The sequence below is a fragment of the Bufo bufo genome, chromosome 3 (genome assembly GCF_905171765.1).
Source record: "Bufo bufo chromosome 3, aBufBuf1.1, whole genome shotgun sequence".
Classification (NCBI taxonomy): domain Eukaryota; kingdom Metazoa; phylum Chordata; class Amphibia; order Anura; family Bufonidae; genus Bufo; species Bufo bufo.
This window is the reverse complement of record NC_053391.1, coordinates 431,055,717-431,078,626: the sequence shown is the minus strand read 5'-3', so window position 1 is coordinate 431,078,626 and position 22,910 is coordinate 431,055,717. Positions and strand designations below refer to the sequence as shown.

At 41.9% G+C, this 22,910-nt stretch overlaps 1 protein-coding gene across 1 annotated transcript in view; it reads right to left on the bottom strand.

Annotated features, from left to right (window-relative positions):
• DMD (dystrophin) overlaps positions 1–22,910 on the bottom strand; it is a 3,443,536-nt gene that overhangs the window by 1,990,973 nt on the left and 1,429,653 nt on the right. The window contains 2 exon segments of the mRNA XM_040424996.1: positions 490–670; positions 22,529–22,767. Of these exon segments, the coding sequence (XP_040280930.1) occupies positions 490–670; positions 22,529–22,767 (420 nt within the window).

Here is a 22,910-nt window from a genome sequence, read left to right as displayed (position 1 = left end):
CCTGTGTAAATGTTCTGCTGATCAAACATTGAATGAGTAAAATACAACTTGGTAGTGGACCACATAGCAGCCACGTTCCACCCACATCACACCCACACCATGTGGCCGTAAACTCACTGTTATTTGATTTCTGAGGGGGATTTTATACATCAAGAAACATTTCCATTTTATCAGTATTTAACAATTTTTTTTATATTTCATAGCTTTTTTGGTCGAATTAGTAGACCTCTGGAGCTTAGAGAGGCAGGAAAATACCAAGTTCAAATGCCACACGCCTTCTAATTCCAATTTCCTAAATAAAAGCTGTTTCCTTGTTAAATGATTAAATGCTAATGCATAAATAAAGTATAACACCACACATTACAGAAGTTATTGAACAACCACAGAAAGTTTCCTTTACTCATTTTTTTTGTATAATTTAGCAATCATATATCACAAAGCACAATGTAGATCAATCACTGGCTCCATATACTTTGCTGTAGCACTTACTGTTCTGAAGCTGTTTTTCTCGAGATTGCAAGTTGGAAAGAACTTGATTGTAGTGGTTGAGAAAAGCTGCTACATCTGCATCCAGAAACATTGGCCCCTGTTCCTTTTCTTTCAGTTGTTTTCCCTGAACTTGCAAGGATCCAATTGTAGGCTTAAAAGCTAGTAGACGGCCAACTTCATCCTGTTTTAAAGACAGAAAATAGGCAACTGAATTAAAAGCAATATACGGTACTGTAAAACTGAACTAAAATGAAAAAAGAGCAACAGACTAATGAAATTTGCTATGTTTTCCCCATATAAGGGCACTCAGTTTAGATTATTACTGTAGAATATTCTAAATAGTATTACTGCAAGGTTCCTTGATAATCACAATTATAATGGAAATAGCATACAAAATACAAAGGCCTATATGGAAGAGAGCAAAGATCAAACTAGACCACCCATTTTGGTGCCAAGTTTTGCTACCCGTGGCTCTAGCATCTGCAGTAGAGATGGCCTTGTGGTTTGCCTGGCGGTTCGCGATTTGCCGAACTTTGCGCGGTTGCAATTTGCCGAACATGTGAACATATGGCGATGTCCGCCAGCTCCATATTCTTTTGCATTGCGCCGAACTTTGACCCATGACAAATCCATCAGGTGGGAAAGGACAGCCAATTGAGACATTTCAGCACATGGACACACCCCCACCCTATAACAGAACCCGATCTGGCAGCCATTTTACATTATATGTTTTGCCAGTGTAGGGAGAGGTTGCTTTGTGGAGCAGGGGCAGGCTATTGGGGACACCAAACTCTAGCTAATAGGGCCACAAAAGTCCATTTAAGGACTGGTATAGGTGTGCTATCGATAGGTGTGATATACTGAGGGGTGTGATATACTTATATACTTTCTAACATAGTATATTATAGTGCATTTGTATTGTGCAGCAGATGTGTGTGGTTCTGCTGCGATACCGCAGCTATATAGAGGGACAAGCGCTATTGAAGCAACTATTTGCAACGGGTATGATATATCTGTTGCCCCCCCAAAAACCTGACTGAGGGGTGTGATATACCTGCTTCCACAAAATACTGATTGACGGCTGCGATATACTTGTTGCCCCAAATAAACAGGGTGGTGTGATATATCTGTTGTGGCAATAAAAATAATTGAGGGGTGTGATATACCTGCTTCCACAAAATACTGATTAAGGGGTTTGACATACCTGCTTCCACAAAATACTGATTGTGGGCTGCAATATACCTGCTTCCACAAAATACTTATTAAGGGGTTTGATATACCTGCTTCCAAAAAATACTGATTGAGAGCTGCGATATACCTGCTTCCACAAAATACTAGTTAAGGGGATTGATATACCTGCTTCCACCAAATATTGAATGAGGCCTGCGAGATACCTGCTTCCACAAAATACTGATTAAGGGGTTCGATATTGTCAAGCTCTAACAGGCGAGCTTTAGGGAAAAAAACGAGGAGAAAAACCCACTGGCAGATAGCAGACTGGAACGAGGTACCCAAGCACAATTCCAGAGTAGTCAGGCAAAATCCAAGGTTAAGGCGGAATGCACAGGGTCAGAAGTGGAGGTTGGTCAAAGTTGGTAGACGGAAAGTCAGCAGGGAACAGCAAACAAAATGCCTAGGAAGCTTCGTATGTCTCACCATAAGGTGGAATAACTCAGCACTGAGCCAGGATCTAATAAGGTCTTTATAGCCAGATGGTGTGGGTGTGGACCGGGAACCTCCCCCAGCAAGGCCACAGCTATTATCAAAATATGCGCAGTAGCTGCTGGGGCACCCATGGTTCTGCCAGGCCAAAGGGACGCTCATATCCCATGCTGCACCCTCCGACCCTGGGGGGAGATGACGTTCCCGGCTTACTGACAGATATATCTGTTTCCACCAAATATTGATTGAGGCATGCAATATACCTGCTTACACAAATACTGCTCTTCTCTAAGGACTGAGGCACAGGGTCATTTTGAAAATGACAGGAAGAGGAAGAAGTATGCCGTTCTGAAGGGGTGTTAGGGTCGGGCAGGTGCACCAGGATGGAGCCTAAGTGGGGAGTTGGATAAGGCGTGTGCGATTACTTCAAAGGACGCACCAGAGTTGGTTGAGTGGCTCATCCTCTGTATCTGAACCCTACTCACTCTCTGCTGTGTGCACCCCCAAAGACACCACCACAAACATAGCCCCTCCACTCGAGTCACAGGAATTATTTTTCCATCCATTTCCAGACCTTACCGATGAGCAGCCATTCTTGGCATTGGATCAGGAAGAGGAGGTAGCAACGGCCACTACCCAGCGGTCTGACCACAGTACCCAGATAAGCCAAAGGACGGATGTCCCCGCTGTTGCTGCCTACTCCGAGATCTCAAATGTCAGTGGTGGTGAAGGTGACGATGAGGACGTGGCGATGTCACGTGGGTGCCCAAAAGAGAGAAAGAGGAGGGGAGTTCAGAGAGAGAAACAGAGCAGCAGAGAGGGAGAAGCAGGCAGAGCTCGCAGGGCACAGGAGGCAAAAAGCAGACTGCAAATGTATCTGGAGTGAGCCATAAACCATGCACGGTCACTTCTGCCTCTCCCAGGACACTGGCACATGGCTCTGCAGTGTGGGATTGTTTTAACGTGTCAGCTTCTAACAATAGTGTTGCTATCTGCAGCCTGTCCTGTCAACGCATAAGTCGCGGTAAGCCCAACAGTCACCTAGGGACGACCGCCTTAAGAAGGCACCTGGCCTCCCATCACCAAGCCCAGTGGGAGCAACGCCATCAGAGCCCACAAAGCAACACTCCCGGCACTCCATGTCCTGCCTCTTCTCCTTCTCCTCCCATTTGTCCTCTACTCCACCTTCCACCGTACCATCGTGGCATTTATCTGGCAGAAGGCAAGCTTCCATGGCCCAAATGTTTGAGCGTTAAAAGTTGATGACGCCGGATAACCCTCTTGCGCAATGGTTGACCGCTGGCTTATTGGAACTGCTAGCCCACCAACTACTGCCATATAAACTGTTGGACTCGGAGACCTTTAGAAATTTTGCGGCCATTGGCACACAACAATGGAAGGTCCCCGGAAGGAAATATTTCTCCTAGAAGGGCATCCCTGAGCTGAATGGCCACGTTCAGCGGCAAGTGAACATATCTGGCACACAGTGTCGGTGCAAAGATACATCTGACCACAAACATGTGGTTGAGCAAAGATGGGCAGGGAAGGTAAATAACTTTAACTGTGCACTGGTTGAACCTTTTGACGGCCGTCAAGCATGTAACCCGTGGCTCCCATATGGATTGGCTGCTACCGCCACGGATTGCATGTAGGCCTGCCTCTTTTTCTCCTCCTCCTACTCCATCCTCTGTCTCCTCCTCAGCTGACTCCTCCTTTTTCACTGCTACCGCCTCTTCCTCTGTGCCCCCAAGATCCCCAGAACCTATTTAACGTTCCAGGTGAAACATTGCCATATTCTGTTGAGGCTGTTGTGCCTGGAAGCCAAGAGCCACACCGGTCCTGCACTGCTTTCAGCTCTGCGGTCACAGGCCAATCAGTGGCTAACTCCGCTCAATTTGACAGTTGGCAAAGTGGTGTGCGACAACGATGCCAATCTGCTGAGCGTGCTGAAACAGGGCAAAATGACACACGTGCCGTGCATGTCACAAGCCCTGAACTTAGTCATGCAGCGATTTGTTGCCAAATACCCCATGGTCCAGGACGTCTTGCGGTAGGCCCGGAAAATCTCTGGACATTTTAGAAGATCTTACACGGCCATGGCTCGCCTTGCTAACGTTTAGCGGCGACACCACCTGCCCGTCAGACGTCTGATTTGTGACAGCCCGACACGCTGGAACTCCAACTTGTATATGCTTGATAAGCTGCTCCAACAGAAACATGCGGTTAACGACTACCTGTACGAACTCTGCAGCAGGACAGGTTCTGGGGAGCTCGGCTTATTTTCACCACGCCAGTGGCTGCTCAAGCTCGATACATGCAGACTTCTGCGGCCATTTGATGAGATCACCAAACTGCTCAGTCGCAGCCAGGGCACCATCAGTGACAATGTACTTTGCGCCTACTTTCTGGAGCGTGCATGGCATTGTGTCATTGATCAAGCTGTCGAGGAGCAGGAGCTGGAAGATGAGGAAGTCGCAATGCTGAATGAATTCCCAGGGGGGGCTACTCCATCTGAGACAAGTCAGCAGGAGTCTGAAGAGGAGTCAGAGGAGGATGATGGTGGCTGGGGGGAGGATGAGGAGGAGGAGCAAGAAGAGCAGGCTTTGAGGGGGACTTTAAACTTTTTGGGGATCCCTGGTGTTGTCCGTTGCTGGGGGGTGGAGACCGAGGATGACATTCTACTGTGCGATAAGCAGGAGCCAAGGCGCTCCACCGCTTTGAATTTAGTGCAAATGGTGGCCTTCATGTTCCAGTGTTTAAAGAGGGACTCCCGTATAAAAACCATTATGGGCAAGGACCAGTACTGGGTGGCAACGTACTTTGACCCCTGGTACAAACACAAAATGGTGGACATGTTACCACTTACCAGCATCACATAGGACTGGCAGAATGCAGCATTGCCAGGCCTTACTGCAAAAGATGCTGCATTCTGCTGTTGAGGGCGCAAGCAGAGGAATTTCCACCCACAGCGAAACAGGTGTGGGCACCAATCCTTACCGCGCCTGCAAGAAGAGGGCGGTTTGAGGATGTTTTGGTCACTTCGGATATGAGATCATTCTTGCAGCCAACCCATCGGCAGCAGCCCTCCGGGTCCAGCCTCAGGGAACGCCTAGACCGACAGGTGTCCGACTACATCAGGTAAACGGCCGATGTGGACGCTCTGAGAAGCGAGGAACCCCTGGACTACTGGGTGTTCATGCTTGACCTGTGGCCAGAGTTGGCACAATTTGCCATGGAACGCTTGGCTTGCCCATGGTCGAGTGTCCTTTCTGAAAGGACGTTAAGCGCAGCAGGGGGGATTGTGACCGATAAGCTCACAACAGTGTGGACTACTTCACATTTCTAAAAATGAATGAGGCATGGATCTCGGAGGAATTCAACACCTGTGGTAACCATGTGTAATTGAATTTCCTCATGCCAGTCCACACATATCCGCCACCACCCAGAACAAAGAATGGTCCTTGTCCTATGTACATACAGCAGCATAAAAGGCCTTTTCTGTTATGTGAATGCCTAATTTTTGGGGCCTCTACTCCAGTGGCCTACAGTAATTTTTTTTTTTTTATTTAACAATTTTTATTGTTTTATGGTGGTATAGAATACAAGAATGAGAATAGATCACCATCAAATGATAGTTTACATTGTGAATACAGGTAATCTTATGTAAGGTATTACATTTTGAACATAGAAGTAAACATTGATTTCAAGAAGAGTAGAAAAAGGAAAGGAAAAAGGGGGAAGAAAGAAGGAAAAAGGGAGGGAGGGAAGAGAGGGTATGGGAAGTCAGTCAAGTTTACTTAGAAACATTTATATTAAGTGAAATGTGTCAAATAAAGTGTCTATATTCTTTCCAATGGGACCAGATAGATAGAAAAGTGGACCTAGAATTTAATTCCCAGTGGGATAGCTCTTCAAGTCGATAAATTTGGTCAACTTTGTTGAGCCAATGTTCAATCTTTGGGGTTTCAGAGGAACGCCACGACCACGGATGCCAAATGAGAGTAAAGCAATTTCAGAGGTGCATGGGAAAGTAGACATACAAACCATGTTACTGATCTGAAAGACGGCCTTCCACCATTCAGTAATGTTCCTTTCATTTCCTCGCATCTCCAGAAGCGATCTGGAACACTTGGGAAAAATTTTGAGATTTTGTCTGGGGTTTTGTACCATCGTGACAGTACTTTGTACCCGTTTTCCTGAACATGCACACAACGGGAGAGTTTATGGGGAATAGTGCTGTCACAACCAGACAGCTGAGAAGCTCTGACAGATACCGTTCAGAACCTCCTCCTTGAGTTTTCTTTGTTTTGGTTTCAGTTCCTCATCTCGTTAGCCTATCTCAGCTGTCATGCAGTTGGACTGATTGCTTCCCTTTAAATTCCTCCCCATAATGCAGTAGTGTGCGGCTTATACAACTTCCTGGAGTGTGTGTGCATGCTGTTCCTAGTTCCCAGTCGGGAACTGCAAGATAAGTGCTGTATATGTATTTGTGATTTTCTGTCTGCTGGATCCAGGTGACCCTGACTCCCTCCGTGTCTGTGTAGGGAGCCGGTGGTCGTGTCCACTCACTATTGTAGGGTCTTCAGGTGTTAGATAGTCGAGGTACGTGGATATGCGACCATTCACCTTTGGGGTGTTCGCATAGGCTGAGCAGTCAGGGAGAGTCTGCCAGGTCCATGCAGGGCTCTCCCTTTTGTTCCTTAGTTGTGGATCCAGTGAGTCATTGATTATATTGCATTGTCTTGTTTCCTGTACACCATCCGTGACAAGTGCAGAGTTTGATTACTTCCTTTTGTGAGAAGTTTCTCTTCAAATCTCTTTCCCATAGGCCAATGAAAGCAGGTTTGGCATTCGTGGGAGGGAGGTTTATTCGTTTGTACATAGTAGATATAAGCTTAGGAGGATATTTGTTAGTAGAAAGTAAGTTTTCAAGCCAATCTGTAGTTTTTTGGATATCGAGTGCTTTTGCCCATGAGCGAAGGTCTTTCTTTATATAATTAATGAGTGAATTGTTGGAGGAGGAAAGGTTTAACGATTCCAAAAGAAGCGTATCAGGCAGAATACACCCATCCCTGTCCAACAATTCCAATATTGGTTTGTTGAGGGACCTGATTTCAATAGGGGAAGAGTCTTTTAGCTCTCTAGGAGCAAGTGATATTATATCTTTTACTTGTAATAAAGGAGAAGGTAGGGTTAGGACCCGATAATTGGCGGAAAACCACTCCCATACCTTGATAGTAGTACAAATTATCGGATTAGGTATGGAAGCTCGAGCAGGAAGTGGTCTATCCGCCAACAACAGGGCCCTGAGGGTAGATGGAAAGTATACGTTCTCCAGGGCTAACCATTGCTTTTGCTTGTGGGGTCTAAGCCAATCCACTAGTCTACATAAGTGTATAGCTTTCATATATTTCTCAGGATCTGGGAGGCCAATTCCTCCTAAATGTTTGGGTTTAGTTAGAGTTGCAAATGAGATCCTAGGTTTCCTACAGTAAAATTTTTATCTTTTTTTTTTTTTTGGGCTGGTCCATCATGCTTCATTTTATTCCAATAATAATAAAATAATTAATATTTTCATACTTAATTTTGAATGTGATTAAAGATGTATGTTTTATACTGTGAGAGATTAAACATTAACAAATTACCTAAAATCTTTCTTTGCACTGCACTCATGTTACACAAACACAACCTCTATTAAAAAAATCTTTCAAAATAGATACTTTCAAGGAAAGTAACAATCCACTTATTAATTTCAAGCAGTGGCTGGGTTGTAAGGCTCGGGGAATATGTTGTTTTTCTGTAATAAAGTCTGGAGTCTTGAAATCCCTTGTTCCTGTTGGGTGCACTGCTGCTCTAGCTGCGAGACTCTGGCTAATAGGGTCTCCTGTTTCTCCTTTAACTTATGGATCTTTTCTTCTGCTCTGCTCTTCACAGACAAAATGACACCTTTCTTACTTCTTGCATCATGGACATCACATGTCTCCACATTAACAAGTGTGTGATATGTTCCAGCTTGAAAAAGGACTCTTTGGTAGCCTGAAAGGTTACTTTTTTTTTTTTCTTTATTGATCATCGGGCAATACACGTTATATAAAAATAACATTAGCAACATTTATCTTTTTTTTTCTCCCCCCTTTATCCCCCCCACAAACCCCCCTTACCCCCCCACAAACCCCCCTTACCCCCCCTGCAATGCGTCTACGTTCACCGCCAGTCCTCAGTTCTAAGACCGAGAAGAGTGGTGACAAGTGAGGATTGGAAGTTCTATGGATTCCAGTCTCCCCAGATTCCAATCCATTTTTTCTCCATGTTTCTCTGCTTATACAGTAATATTCACTAGATTTATCCATGTATTCATAGTGGGACTCTTTCGCGAAAACCAGGAACGTGCTATCATAAGACGTGCCAAAAACATTATCTTGAGTAGAAGATTTTTTTTATATTGCTGACAGCTCACCTTGGCCAGCTCACCTAGTACCCAACATTCAGCAATAAAAGGGACCCACACCTTCAGTTTCCCTTCAATATATTTATGAATAACTCCCCAATACTGTTTCAGCTCTGCACAGAACCAAAACATATGGAGATAGTCCGCTTCAGGGAGATCACACCTAGGACAATTAGAATTTTTCCTAATCCCACATCTATTAAGCCAGATAGGTGTAACGTAAAGTCTATGTAGAATATTAAACTGCACCACCACGTGGTTAAAATTATGTGAAACCAATTTTAAATTCAGAGTTACCTTCTGCGTGTCATCCAAATGGATCATTGGACACTAATTTTTCCAAGTCGTCTGGCCAGGAGAAGAAGCATCTCCATCGAGTTATTAATACATTTTTATAAAAGTGTGAAATCTTCATCTACTGATCTAAATTCCCTAACCACTCATTAAATTGTGCTAAAGTGTCCATTTTTTTCCTGCATACTCAAGAGTGCTGATCTTAACTGTAAATACTGAAACCATGATAGTTTCTGTGCTTTTTCTCTCTGTGATTATTCTACAAAAGAAATAATATCTCCATTACTTACTGCCTGTGTCAAATATACAATATTACTTTTTTGCCAATATTGTTCCTTAACTACTGTGTCTAAAGTTTTAAAGTGATGATTATACCATAAAGGAGTACATCCTAGTGAACCTTTCACTCCACACCATACTCTAATAGCCTGCCATGACTTCACATAAAGATTCCTGGCTAATCTAAATTCCCTATCGGAGTTGATCAATTGATCAGACTCCAAGAGGGTAAAAAAATTATCATATGGAGATCTGTTAACTAAGTCCCTGCAAAGTGGGCTATCCTTCCATTCACGAAAAAAACAAAACTGTGCAGCTAAAAAATAACCCTTAAAACAGGGGAGATTAACTCCTCCACTCTCCAGGGGCTTATACCAATATTCTAATTTAAGTCTAACCCGTTTTCTGCCCCAGAATAGATCGTTAATAATTCTTTCAATCAACTTAAAATACCTATTCAAACTGGAGAATTCCTAAAGAGATAGCGTAACTGAGGAAGAATCACCATCAGCCTTTGATAAAGGTAAACAAAGCCAAGTTGTTATTTTTAACCTTAACTTATTTATCAATGGCATCAAATTGAGCGGAATAAAGTCTTCTACCCTAGGGGAGACTGTAATACCGAGATACTCAAAAGAATTGGCAATTTTCAAAGTGTTCAGTGGGCTATCCTTGGGAAATACTAATTGATCTAAGGGCGTCATTGTTGTATCTAATGGCATAATCATGGTTTTATCCCAATTTACATCCAGACCTGAGGCTTGTCAAAAAGAGTTTATCGTTTCCATAATGGTTAAAAGAGTAAGTTTTGTCTGTTGAACATAGAATAAAATATCATCAGCATATAAGTAAATACGGTCTTCCGTTCCCAATACCCCGAACCCTAATATCCTCGGATCTTGTCTAACCCTGGCAGCCAAAGGTTCGACATAGATATCAAATAAAAGAGGAGAGAGTGGACATCCCTGGCGAGTTCCCCTAGTCATGGGAAAACTTCTTGTAAAGCGCCCATTTATATTTAATCTTGCAGTAGGGGATCTATAAAGAAGTTTTACCATGTTAATAAACCTAGGGCCAAAGCCCATCCTATGAAGCACTCTCCATAGGAACCCCCACTCAACTCTATCAAACACCTTAGACACATCTATAGACAAAATAGATCGAGAAGGACCGCCCGAGGTCTGTATATTAGCAAAAAGACGATGTCAATTATAATGGGTCCCTTTATTGGGGATAAAACCATTTTGATCTGGATGTACAATTGATGTCATAACACTGGATAGCCTCGTAGCTAAAATTTTAGAATAAAGTTTAACATCTGTATTAAGGAGGGAGATCGGTCTGTAGGATCCCACCTCACTAGGGTCCTTACCCTTCTTTAATATTACTATTATCACAGCCTCTGTCATTGTTTCTGGGAGAACTCCCTCTTTTATTGAATCAGAGAGTGTTCTCCCCAATTGGGGAAAAACAATCTCCCAGTATTTACGACAGAACTCATATGGGAGTCCATCCGGTCCGGAGGGCAGAATTACCTGAACAGGCCTTCATTGCATCTTCTATCTCGTGGGGAGACAAATCCATCTCCAATCGTTCCTTTTGCCCATCTGTAAGAACCGGAAGGGAAATAGAGTCCAAGTACGAGTCAATCTCTGCCTCTGAGAGGACACTCTCTGATTCAGACAGTTCGCTGAAATATTTTATAAATACTTCTAATATTCCCTCCTGATCTTCCACAATCGTGCCGTCCGGCATACGTATACTCCAAATCTCTTTTTTTTGGATCCTGGCTTGCAATTATTCTAGCCAGTATCTTCCCAGGATGACCTGCCTCCGAGAAATATTTTTGTCCTCTAAAGAACAGCTTCTGTTGTGCTTTATCCAGAAGAAAGTCAGAAAGAGCCTGGATTGTCACCTGCATAATGTCTCTATCTTCATCTCCTTTTCCCTTAGCATGTCTAGCCATTCCTTCAGCGGCTGCTTCCTCTAATTCTTTCTCCTTCATCACATACTGCTTACTCAAATTTGCAATTTTACTAATAAAGATCCCTCTCATAAATGCTTTAAACGCATCCCAAATATACTGAGATTTAGCTGAGACATAATTCCTATCCCAGAAAGAGATGATTTAGTCTTCTATCTGATTATGGTTATCTATTATCAATAGCCAGTGGGGGTTCAATCTAAATGGAGGTTTCACTTTAAAATCATTCCCTGCCATACATAGCTCTACTGAGAAGGGGACATAGTCTGAAACGGATCTGGCCTCGTATTTCATACGTCTAGCACAATTTAAATAACCTTTATTTATCAGGGTCAGGTCAATTCTAGACATAGAACTTCCAGATTTACTAATGCAGGAAAACGCTCTCTTTTCTCTAAATTGATATTCCCAGACATCCACAAGGCCCACCTCTTGGCAAAAATGCTCCAAGGGGGATCCCTGGAGCGGGGAAGACCCAATCCCACCACCGGAAATCCTTTCTACCTCTGGATTCATCACGCAATTGAAATCCCCATAGACTATCACCAAACAATCAGGCCACTGATCCACAAACAGTTCAGTACCTGTCTGAAAAAATGGAGGGGGAATATAGATAAACGCCAAAATACATAACTTTCCATCAAGCCTACCATAAAAAAAAAACATATCTCCCCTGTTTATCCATAGAGGATGCAAGGCATAGAAAGTTAATCTGTTTGTGGATCAATACTGTAACTCCTCTAGAGTAAGTAGTATATGTTGAATTGTAGACCTGTGTAGCCCACCTCCCCCCGAGTTGGGGAGTCTTCTCCTGTGAGAAATGAGTTTCAACCAAACAGACAATAGCTGGCAGATGTCTCCTTATCAGGTCTAGTACCGCCTGTCTTTTTACCTTCTCCCCTAAACCCCGAACATTCCATGTAAATATTCTTGTGATCATTAATTAATCCTAAATTCTCCAAGTATCATCCCCCTCCAACTTCACTCGGTTCCCCACTTCAATGTTAGACGCATCGCAGGATACCCTCCATCCGCCCCCCCCCCCCCACCCAATTTTAATCTGGTAACCGCCGAATGTACCTCCAGTCACATCATCGCAAGTTCTTTTCTGTCAGGTGAATGTCAAATTTTTGGGGACTTTACTAGTGTACAGTATTTTTTTTTTTCAGTGACCACCTAATGTACCTCCAGCCATATAATCACAAGTTCTTTTCTGTCAGGTGAATGCCTAATGTTTCGGGCCTGTACTCCAGTGGCCTACGTAAATTTTTTTATCCAGTGACCGCCTAATCTACCTTCAGCCACATCATCACAAGTTCTTTTCTGTCAGGTAAATGCCTAATTTTTGGGGCCTGTACTCCCGTGGCCTAAAATAAAAAAAAATTAACATTTTTGAGAGTTTCCCTTTAGGACGCATAAAAATGGCCCCTGATTAAAATGCATATTATTTGTGAGAATTTTTGCCAATGATCCCCCTCTGGTATGTCACTTTCCATGTTGTGGGACTATTTGTGCACTTTTAGTAAGTATTTGGTGGCTGCAAATATGACCTGAAGGTTTTTCAGGTTCGCCTGCCATTAAAGTCAATGGGACCTGCCGCCAACGGGCAGTTTGTGAACATTTGATCGTGAACGCGAACCATCCCTGACAATGTTCGTCCATCACTAATCTGCAGTTCCTTTGAAAAAAGGAAGTTCTGCACAGGTTATCACACATTACAGTAAATTGGATATGGTCAACAAGGCCATTTTTTGCAAATCTGACATGTGTCACTTTATGTGGTGATAACTTTAAAACGCTTTTACTTATCCAGGCTATTCTGAGATTGTTTTCTCGTTGCATATTGTAATTCATGACAGTGGTAAAGTCCAAAATTTCATTTTTATTTATAAAACAATATACCAAATTAACCCAAAATTTGGAAACATTAGCAAATTTCCAAATTAAAATTTCTCTACTTTTATAATACTTTTTAATACCTCCAAAAATAGTTATTACTTTACATTCCTCATATGTCTACTTCATGACTGGATCATTTTGTGAATGCCATTTTATTTTTTGGGGATATTAAAAGGCTTAGAAGTTTTGCAGCAAATCTTGAAATTTTTCTGAAAATTTCCAAATCCCATTTTTTAAGGACCAGTTCAGGTCTGAAGTCACTTTGTGAGTCTTACATAATAGAAACCACCCCTCAAGGTATTCAAAACTGATTTTATAAACGTTGTTAACCTCTTAGGTGTTCCACAATAATTAATGGAAAATGGAAATCAAATTTCTGAATTTCACTTTTTTGGCAGATTTTCCATTTTAATCAATTTTTTTTCAGTAACAAAACAAGGGTTAACAGCCAAACAAAACTTAATATTTATTGCCCTGATTCTGTAGTTTACAGAAACATCCCATATGTGGTCGTAAACTGCTGTACAGGCACATGGCAGGGCGCAGAAGGAAAGGAATACCATATGGTTTTTGGAAGGCAGATTTCACTGGGATAATTTTAAGTTGACATGTCACATTTGAAGACCCCCTGTAGCACCTCTAGAGTAGAAACTCCCAAAAAGTGACCTCATTTTGGAAACTACACCCCTCGAGGTATTCAAAACAGATTTTACAAACTTTGTAAACCCTTTAGGTGTTGCACAAGAATTAATGGAAAATGGAGATAAAATTTCTGAATTTCACTTTTATGGCAGATCTTCCATTTTATAAAAAAAAATTCAGCTAACAAAGCAAGGGTTAACAACCAAACAAAACTCAATATTTATTGCCATTTTCCTGTAGTTTATAGAAACACTCCATATTTGGTCGTAAACTTCTATACGGAAGAAAAGGAACGCCATATGGTTTTTGAAAGTCAGATTTTGCTGGACTGATTTTTGACACCATGTCCCATTTGAAGCCTCCCCTGAAGCACCCCTAAAGTAGAAACTCCAAAAAAGTGACCCCATTTTGGAAACTACAGAATTAGGTGGCAGTTTCATTGGTACTATTTTAGGGTACATATGATTTTTAGTTACTCTATTTTACACTTTTTGTGAGGCAAGGTAACAAAAAAATAGCTGTTTTGGCACGGCTTTTATTTTTTGGTATTTACAACGTTCATCTGACAGGTTAGAACATGTGGTATTTTTATAGAGCAGATTGTTGCGGACGCGACAATACCAATTTTTTGTTGTTGTTGTTTGTATCAGTTTTATATAATAAAGCATTTTTAAAAAAAAAATATTTTTTTGTGTCTCCACATTCCGAAAGCCGTTGTTTTTTTTATTTTTTTGGGCGACTGTCTTATGTAGTGGCTCATTTTTTTTCGGTATGAGATGACGGTTTGATTGGTACTATTGTGGGGTGTGTATGAATTTCTGATCTCTTGCTATTACACTTTTTGTGATTTAAGGTGACAAAAAATGGCTTTTTTAACACCGTTTTTTTTTTTTTTTTACGGTGTTCATCTGAGGGGTTAGGTCATGTGATAGTTTTATACAGTAGGATCTTACGCGGTGATACCTAATATATATAATTTTTTTATTTACTTAGGTTTTACACAATAACAGCATTTTTAAAACAAAAAGTAATAATATTTAATTGTGTCCATATTCTGAGAGCCATATTTTTATTTTTTTTGGGCGATTGTCTTAGGTAGGGGCTTATTTTTTGCGGGATGAGGTGATGAATAGATTGGTACTATTTTGAGGGGCATACGCCTTTTTGATAGCTTGAAGTTGCACTTTTAGTGATGTAAGGTGATAAAAAAATAGTTTTTTAGCACAGTTTTTATTTACATTTTTTTATGGTGTTCATTTGAGGGGTTAGGTAGGTCATATGATAATTTTATAGAGCCGGTCGATACGAATGTGGCAATACCGAATATGTCTACTTTTTTTTATTGATTTAAGTTTATAATATCATTCACAATAATATAATTTCTGAAACAAAAAGAAAATCATGTTTTAGTGTCTCCATATTCAGAGAGCCATAGGCCATAGTTATTTTATGTTTTGGGTGATTGTCTTAGGTAGGGTATAATTTTTTGCTGGATGAGGTGGCGGTTAGAATGGCACTATTTTGGGGTGCATATGACTTTTTGATCGCTTGCTATTACACTTTTTGTGATGCAAGGTGAAAAAATTGCTTTTGACACCGTTTAAAAAAAAATTTTTTTACAGTATTTTTTTTTTGAGGGGGGTCTAATCCTCTTTACAATGCATCACAATACTTTTGTATTGTGATGCATTGGCTGTAAGTGTATTACAGACTGTCATACACTTATAGCCTGCTTGCCTATGAGATCCAGGGGGCTGGATCTCACAGGCGCTCCCGGAAGGCAGCCATGATGCCTAAGGTCCCCGTCATAGCAGCTCGGGGACCCGATGGTAGCTCTCTCCCTCCCTCCACACATCGCACGTGCCGTTGTCAGCGCTGACCGCAGCATATCAAGGGTTAATGCACCGGAATCGGTGATTTCACCGATGCTGGCGCATGTAGCAGGGGCCCGGCTATCAGTGACTGCTGGACCCCTGCTGCGCATCCGGCGGGCGCATCTCCTGCACCCGCCCGATCACAGCGCTGTACAGGTACGGTGCTGGTCCTTAAATCATAGACATCTGTGCCCTGCATGTACAACGCAGGTCCTTAAGGGGTTAAACAAAAAAACACGGACTTATATGAGCCTCGGCAACACTCTTAAGTTGCTTCACTTCACAATCGAACAATTAAAAAGTGATTGAAAAGGCATACACTACCTGCTCAGTTAAAATGCTATATAAAATAATTATATATATATATATGTATATAGCACAGGTCCATCAAGTCCATTCTTTAATCCTAAGCAGTTTAAAACAACAAAAATAACTGATGCACATTGTCAGGACAACATAAAAGTACAACCTATTTCCCTATTTCCAGCCCCCTTTCTGTGCATTTGTCTAAAGCAGTTGGTGACTAATATAGTTGTATGTCAAGAATTTTACAAGCACAGCAGAGATTTCAGAGATATACACCAATAGACTTGCTGCCAAAGTTATCCTACCAATAAGTTTCTATGACTGGATCTGTGCCACTGATCGTGAAGTTCATGAAAGCGCTATAATTTAAAGTTTATTCCAAACTGTAAAACAGTCTTACAGATATGTCATAAGACTGATCTCTGGAGCCATTACTTTGTTCATTTTCAGGATATATGACTAACGCTACCAGCCTTCCTTCTTTAAGCCTTCTTTGCAGCACAATAAACTGTGGCTTGCTTTGACACAAAAGGCAACAATATACTGTACTGTAGCATTTATGCAGGACAAGGCTCACTTAAATTTTAAGGAATTATTAACTTTTATGGGCAGCATAAATCTTATAGCAATGATGAAACACTGATAATGTTCCTTTGCAATATCCGCCATGCATGTATTCTGGATGTTGGGAGTTTAAAGATGGGACCTACCCATGAGATGGGCACCACAGCTGATACCTGTGAAAACTGTCTGTAATCAAACATATCTCGGATCACGGACACTTTATCCCCCAGATAATGCAGTCAATAGCAACCATGCCATCTGAGGGAGATGGCTACCTTTTAAAACAGATTCTGCCCCTCCCCATAACGCCTTACGATGACTCCAGGGCCTGCCATTGTAAACCTTCTAATAAGCTTAATAGGAAGACTGACAATCTCCATAGACTTCAAATAGTAAACTATTCCAGTCTATAGTAAAAGAGATGGAATGATAACATGTTCAAGTCCGTAAAAATAGACGTAAAATAAATAAATATAAAAAATATTAAACAGGTTGTGCAGACAGTACATATTGATGAACCATCTTCAGGATAAGTAACTGATATCTGATCATGGGGGTCTGATTCCTGGCACCCCTGTCAATCAGCTGTTTGAAGCACTATTGCCTCTTTAAGATTATACTGTGCATTGTCTTGGAGGCACAGTGTAATTACTAGTGCTTGCTTCATTTATTTGAATGGAACGAGCACTAATAAGTACACTGCTTCACTACTGCAAGTGAGATGACTCGCGGTGTAATCTTTAAAAGGAGGCAGTGCTCTCCTTTTCAAGCTGATTGGCTGGGTACCAGGAATCAGACCTATCCTCCTACTTTATGTACCCTAAAATGGTACCAATAAAAACTAAAATTTCCCACAAGAAAACAAGCCCTCACACAGCTCTGTATACGGAAGTATAGCCTAAATTTTTTTCTGTATTGTGGCATGAAGCCAGCCTGTTAAATGCGCAATTCTGTTATTTCTATAATACCTTTATCTTGGCTGTGTGCTTTCTTCTTAAGGCACCTTTACCCGAGTAGATGATTGGTACGATTGAGCGACGAACGAGTCGTTTCTTGGTGTAGTGAACATTTCAACAATAACCCTTTAGAAGCACCAATTATAGTTCACAAAATCGTAATTTTGCATATTTCATAGTTTGTAAAGCAGACAGTTTCATTTACACAAAGTGATAAATTGGGTGGCGTGCTTTAAGGGGTTTCCCATCACAGACAATGGGGGGCATATCGCTAATAGTGATGGACGAACATCTGCCGGGACGGTTCGCGATCACGCGAACGCGATCAAATGTTCGCGAACTGCAAGTTTGCGGCGGGTCCCATTCATTTTAATGGCAGGCGAACCTGAAAAACCTTCAGCTCATATTTGCAGCCAAGAAATAATTACTAGAAGTGCACAAATAGTCCCACAACATGGACAGTGACATACCAGATGTATTATTCGAATTTGCGATCTCCATTTATTATTTTTTTCAATGCGAAATATCGGCAATATAATTTTCGCGTACGCGCATGCCCAAATGCACTATACAGTACCCAAATGCACTATAAAGAAAGTATATTGGTATATAACACCCCGCTTCAATCAGTTTTTTGGGGGAGGCGTCTGGTATATCGCACCAGTAGAAATTATTTGTTCCAATAACGCTTGTCCCTCTATATACCTGCAGTATCGCAGCAGAACCACGCACAACTGCCGCACAATACAAATGCACTATAATATACTTTCTAACATAGAAAGTATATTATAACATTGTACAAGGAAGGCAATCCCTTAGAATATACTGTACATAAAGATAAAACGTAACCTTTAATAATTTTACTATGAGGGTTCATTCACACGTCCGTAAGTGTTTTGCGGATCCACAAAACACGGACACCGGCAATGTGCATTCCGCCATTTGTGGACCGCATATCGCCGGCACTATAATAGAAAATGCCTAATCTTGTCTGCAATTGCGGACAAGAATAGGACATGTTCTATTTTTTGGCGGAAACGGAAGCACAGATGCGGAAGTGCGGATCCGCAAATGCGGATGCAGACAGCACATTCCGGCCCCATTGAACATGAATGGGTCTGCACCCGTTCCGCAAAATTGCGGAATGGATGCGGACCCATTTTGCGGACGTGTGAATGGAAAAGATATCCTTAAAAATGAAAATAAATTTAATTATTAAAGTTAAAGGGGTTCTGCACTTTGTTTTAACTGATGATCTATCCTCTGGATAGATCATCAGCATCTGATCGGCAGGGGTCCGACACTCAGGACCCACACCGATCAGCTGTTTGAGAAGGCAGCGGCGCTCCAGCAGCGGCGCAGCCTTCTCACTGTTTACCGCTCGCCCAGTGACGTCACGACTAGTATCAACTAGCGTGGGCGGGGCTAAGCTCCATTCAAGTGAACAGAGCTTAGCCCCGCCCACGCTAGTTGATACTAGTCGTGACATCACTGGGCCAGTGGTAAACAGCGAGAAGGCCGCGGCGCTGCTGAAGCGCCGCTGCCTTCTCAAACAGCTGATCGGCGCGGGTCCCGGGTGTCAGACCCCCGCAGATCAGATGCTGATGATCTATCCAGAGGATAGATCATCAGTTAAAACAAAGTGCAGAACCCCTTTAAGCAAAAAGCATAGATGTGGTAGGCAATAACAAGTGCTCGGCGGCACTAAATCAGAAACCATATGTCCTACCATAATCCGGGGGTTTCTAGTGCACATCCATGAATCCCGGAGGGAAAGCAAAAACCATCTATCCCTGGACTAGATGATGATGTGGTATTGAAGGACAGGGTGGGCAAAGAACTGTCCCTGATATTGCCCGACAGGGGGGTGCTATTCTGGCCCTGATAGCCTAACCACAGACCACCCGCCTGATAAGAGCGAACCCGTCCGGAACCTTACCCTATATAAAAATGGCCCTAGTAAGCCCCTAGGCCCCTGACTTACAGGTGATCACTATATAGATCTATGTGTTTTTGACTCATTATAAAAGTATAAGTATATCGCACCCCTCTGTGTATCACACATATAGATAGCACACCTATACTAGTCCTTAAAAGGACTTTTGTGGCCCTATTAGCTAGCGTTTGGTGTCCCTAACAGCCTGTCCCTGATCCACACAGCAACCTCTCCCTACACTGGCAAAACACTGAATGTAAAATGGCGTCCAGATCAGGTTTATTTATAAGGTAGGAGGTATGTCCATGTGCTGAAATGTCTCAATTGGCTGTCCTGTACCACCTGATGGATGTGTCATGGGTCACAGTTCTTCATAATGTAAAAGAATATGGCGGGCGCAAATTTCTCCATATGTTCGCATGTTCGGCGAATCGCGAACACGCAAAGTTCGCCGCGAAACGACCGCTGGGCGAACCGCAAGGCCATCTCTAATCGCTAAAATATGCCCCCATTGTCTTATAGGTGCGTGTCCCACCTCTGAGACCCACATCTACATTGAGAACGGAGCGGGGAAAGGTGGTGAAGGGCGCACTGCACATGCGCAGCCATCCTCTAAAGTTATGTTCTATGGGGCCACTTAGAATAGTGGATCCAACAGGCCGTTCACCCGACGGAACAGCTGCTGGAGGTCCGTGCCGCTAGTGTGAAAGTTGCCTTAGAGATGAGCAAAGGTATGAAAAATTCAAGTGGGCTGCTGTGCTGAATTTCACAAAGACATTCGCTTAGTGACAAATTACTTCACCACTAAGCATATTTATTTGTATTTAGCAGGCGCAATGACGGGGATCTACGCCGCTCCCAATAATTGAACTCATTAGATGCCGCGTTCATTACTGATTGCAACATCTGAGATCAGCGGTTAATCTGGTAAAAAAAATATATTCACCTTATCCATTTGATTGCATAGAGGCCGCCACGGCCATCTTCATAAACGTCACGCGTGAGATTTTAAGCGGTATCTTCAATTAAGATGGCCACGGCGGCCTCTTTGCACGCAAATTGATAAGGTGAGTATGTTTTTTTCTCACCATTTCAGGGAAAATTGATTAGTTACCAGGAAGCATGAGGAAATTTAGCTTTGCAGTGAATCAAATTTTTCCTGAAACTTGAATCAAATTTCACTTTGGATACTTTGATTCGCTCAACACTAATGGTAGTTTTTAAGGGAAACTATCAGTCCCTTTACGGAGCTGTCTCTTAGGGCAGCATTAAGTAGAGGCAGAAATGCTGATTTAACGGTGGGGGTATCCTGAACCTCACTAATATATCAGTACTTTTGTCTCTCGCTGCTGCTATTATACTGCAAAAAAAATAACTAAAAGTTCTCCGAAGCTATATTACATTCACTTCACCGCTGAAATCAATATGGCTTTTACTACTTTATGCTGCCCTTTAGAGAAGGGCCTCATTGTTTTCCTTAAATCTGTCTAGGACCCTAAAAAGATATAATTGTGATAGGCACTCAACACTCTGAGACCAAAAACTCGATTTATTAAGCAAGTAGTAGTAGCGAGGACATACAGTACCTATCAAAGCTGATTCATAAAAATAAAAATGAAAGATAAAAATACAAATATTTATAACCACTCTCAATATTAATTTATTGTGTGTAGTGTGTGGACGACAGGCTCTCAGATGGCTGGTACAATATCCAGTTGTCCGTCAGCCACACAGCACATACCACTACTGCAATAACCACCGTGGTGGTAACGAAACCAAACAATATATAGTATTTCCTTAACTTCTATATATGATCATTCATAGATGTTGCATAAACATTCTCCTTAGTCCACTGTGATAGTTAGTAAGCGAAGAAGAGTCAGTAACCACGTTGTCAAAACACCTATGGAGTGTCTAGAATTAGTGATCAACCCCAAAGTAACTGCAGAAATTAATCATGCTTTGTATCCACAAGGGTTTATAATACTTAATGTCCAGTCAATGGTTTAGATGTGAATACACTGTGTAGATTCTTATGCAACAGTGTAATAATTAATGTCATGTGTTTCAACGAGGTATCCGTTCTCAGGTAAATGTTATTGTCATTAGAACAGAGTATCTACCTACCGCTTTAACGTGGCGTCCCACGTGGCGGTGAGTTGCAAGATATACTGTATATTACCTAGTCTTTGCAGAGAGTGCTAGGTGCGATACCTTCTCTCCTGACTGTGCAACCTGGGATCCTGGAGGTTCATTCATGGCATACCACGAGGCTCAGGAGTTTCAGAGCCTGGCGTCTTCCGTGTGCCGGCTTTGCTCGTTCGGTCCTGCTCTTTGTTAATGAGATACTGGGAGGAGGAATATGCGTTCAACACCGCATTTGTCTCTTGATTAGATTAAACATCATTTTAGACTTTATCCATGGATTGCCAGCGTGGGTCTTTGGGTATGCAGGTATAGCATAAACCAGACGCGTTTCGGAGTGTTAGCTTACTCCATCAGTGGCCAATATGATAAGAGCACTATATCCATATCAATAGACGGGTGAGCCTCTATAATAATATATAATTTTTTGATGCTGTTTAGGACCCTGTACTACCCTATGCAAACTGTGGCAGTCTCCCTTCATGAGATATCTGTGAAGACTTGGTTCTTTGGCCAAAAAACAGCCATATTCTAATCTGCCTATGTTTGGTAGCCTAATGGAAAAGTTTTGTTATAACACTACATGTCCAAAAATACTAAAAACGGTCTTGTCATTTATGACCAAAATTCTCTGGTCATTAATAAGTTAGTGTGATTCAAATATCTGCATGCATACAAACCTCACTAGACAGCATATCCTTTGTCCATATAAGTAATGGCTATTAGTGATTATTTTTATGGTAAACTATGACATATGTTCAATGTTTAAAAACAAGCAATGGTGTTTTTTCTAAATTCTTAATTAAAGGGGTTTTCCAAGATATTTTTACTGATGACCTATCCTCTTTATAGGTCATCAGTATCGGCGGGAGTCCGACACCTAGGACCCCTGTCATTCAACTGCTTGAAAAGCTACCGAAGCTTGCAATAGTGGTGTTGCATCTTTCCCTAGGCCATGTGAGATCATGCTCATTGGTCACATGACCTGAAGTGAATATTTATGCGAATTATGTGAAACAGAACTTTACAATAGCATATAATATAGCTTACCTTGCATTTTTGTAACTGGGTTTTGACTGCTCCTGTTTCGGAGGCTGTTGTTTGTGCTTTTAGCCAGTGTTCAGCTGTAATTGCTGCCTGTTCCAATTGTTGTAACTGGGAGTAAAAGGCAATGATGCTATTTTGATATTCCAGCCAGGAAAGTTTCTCGCTCAGTAACTGACAGAGGTCTGTCCACCGGCTGTTCAGATGTTGAGATGACTGTTTGATGCTGTCTGCATTAAGGCCATCTAGAAAAAATAGCATAAATAACATCATTAGAAAAAATTTGCACAATATTCAAAGTTATGTTATGGATAAAAGAACAAAAATTGGTTTGTAGCTGGTTCTTACTTATGTTTCTTATAAGAATCTAAAGATATGTTTTAAAGAA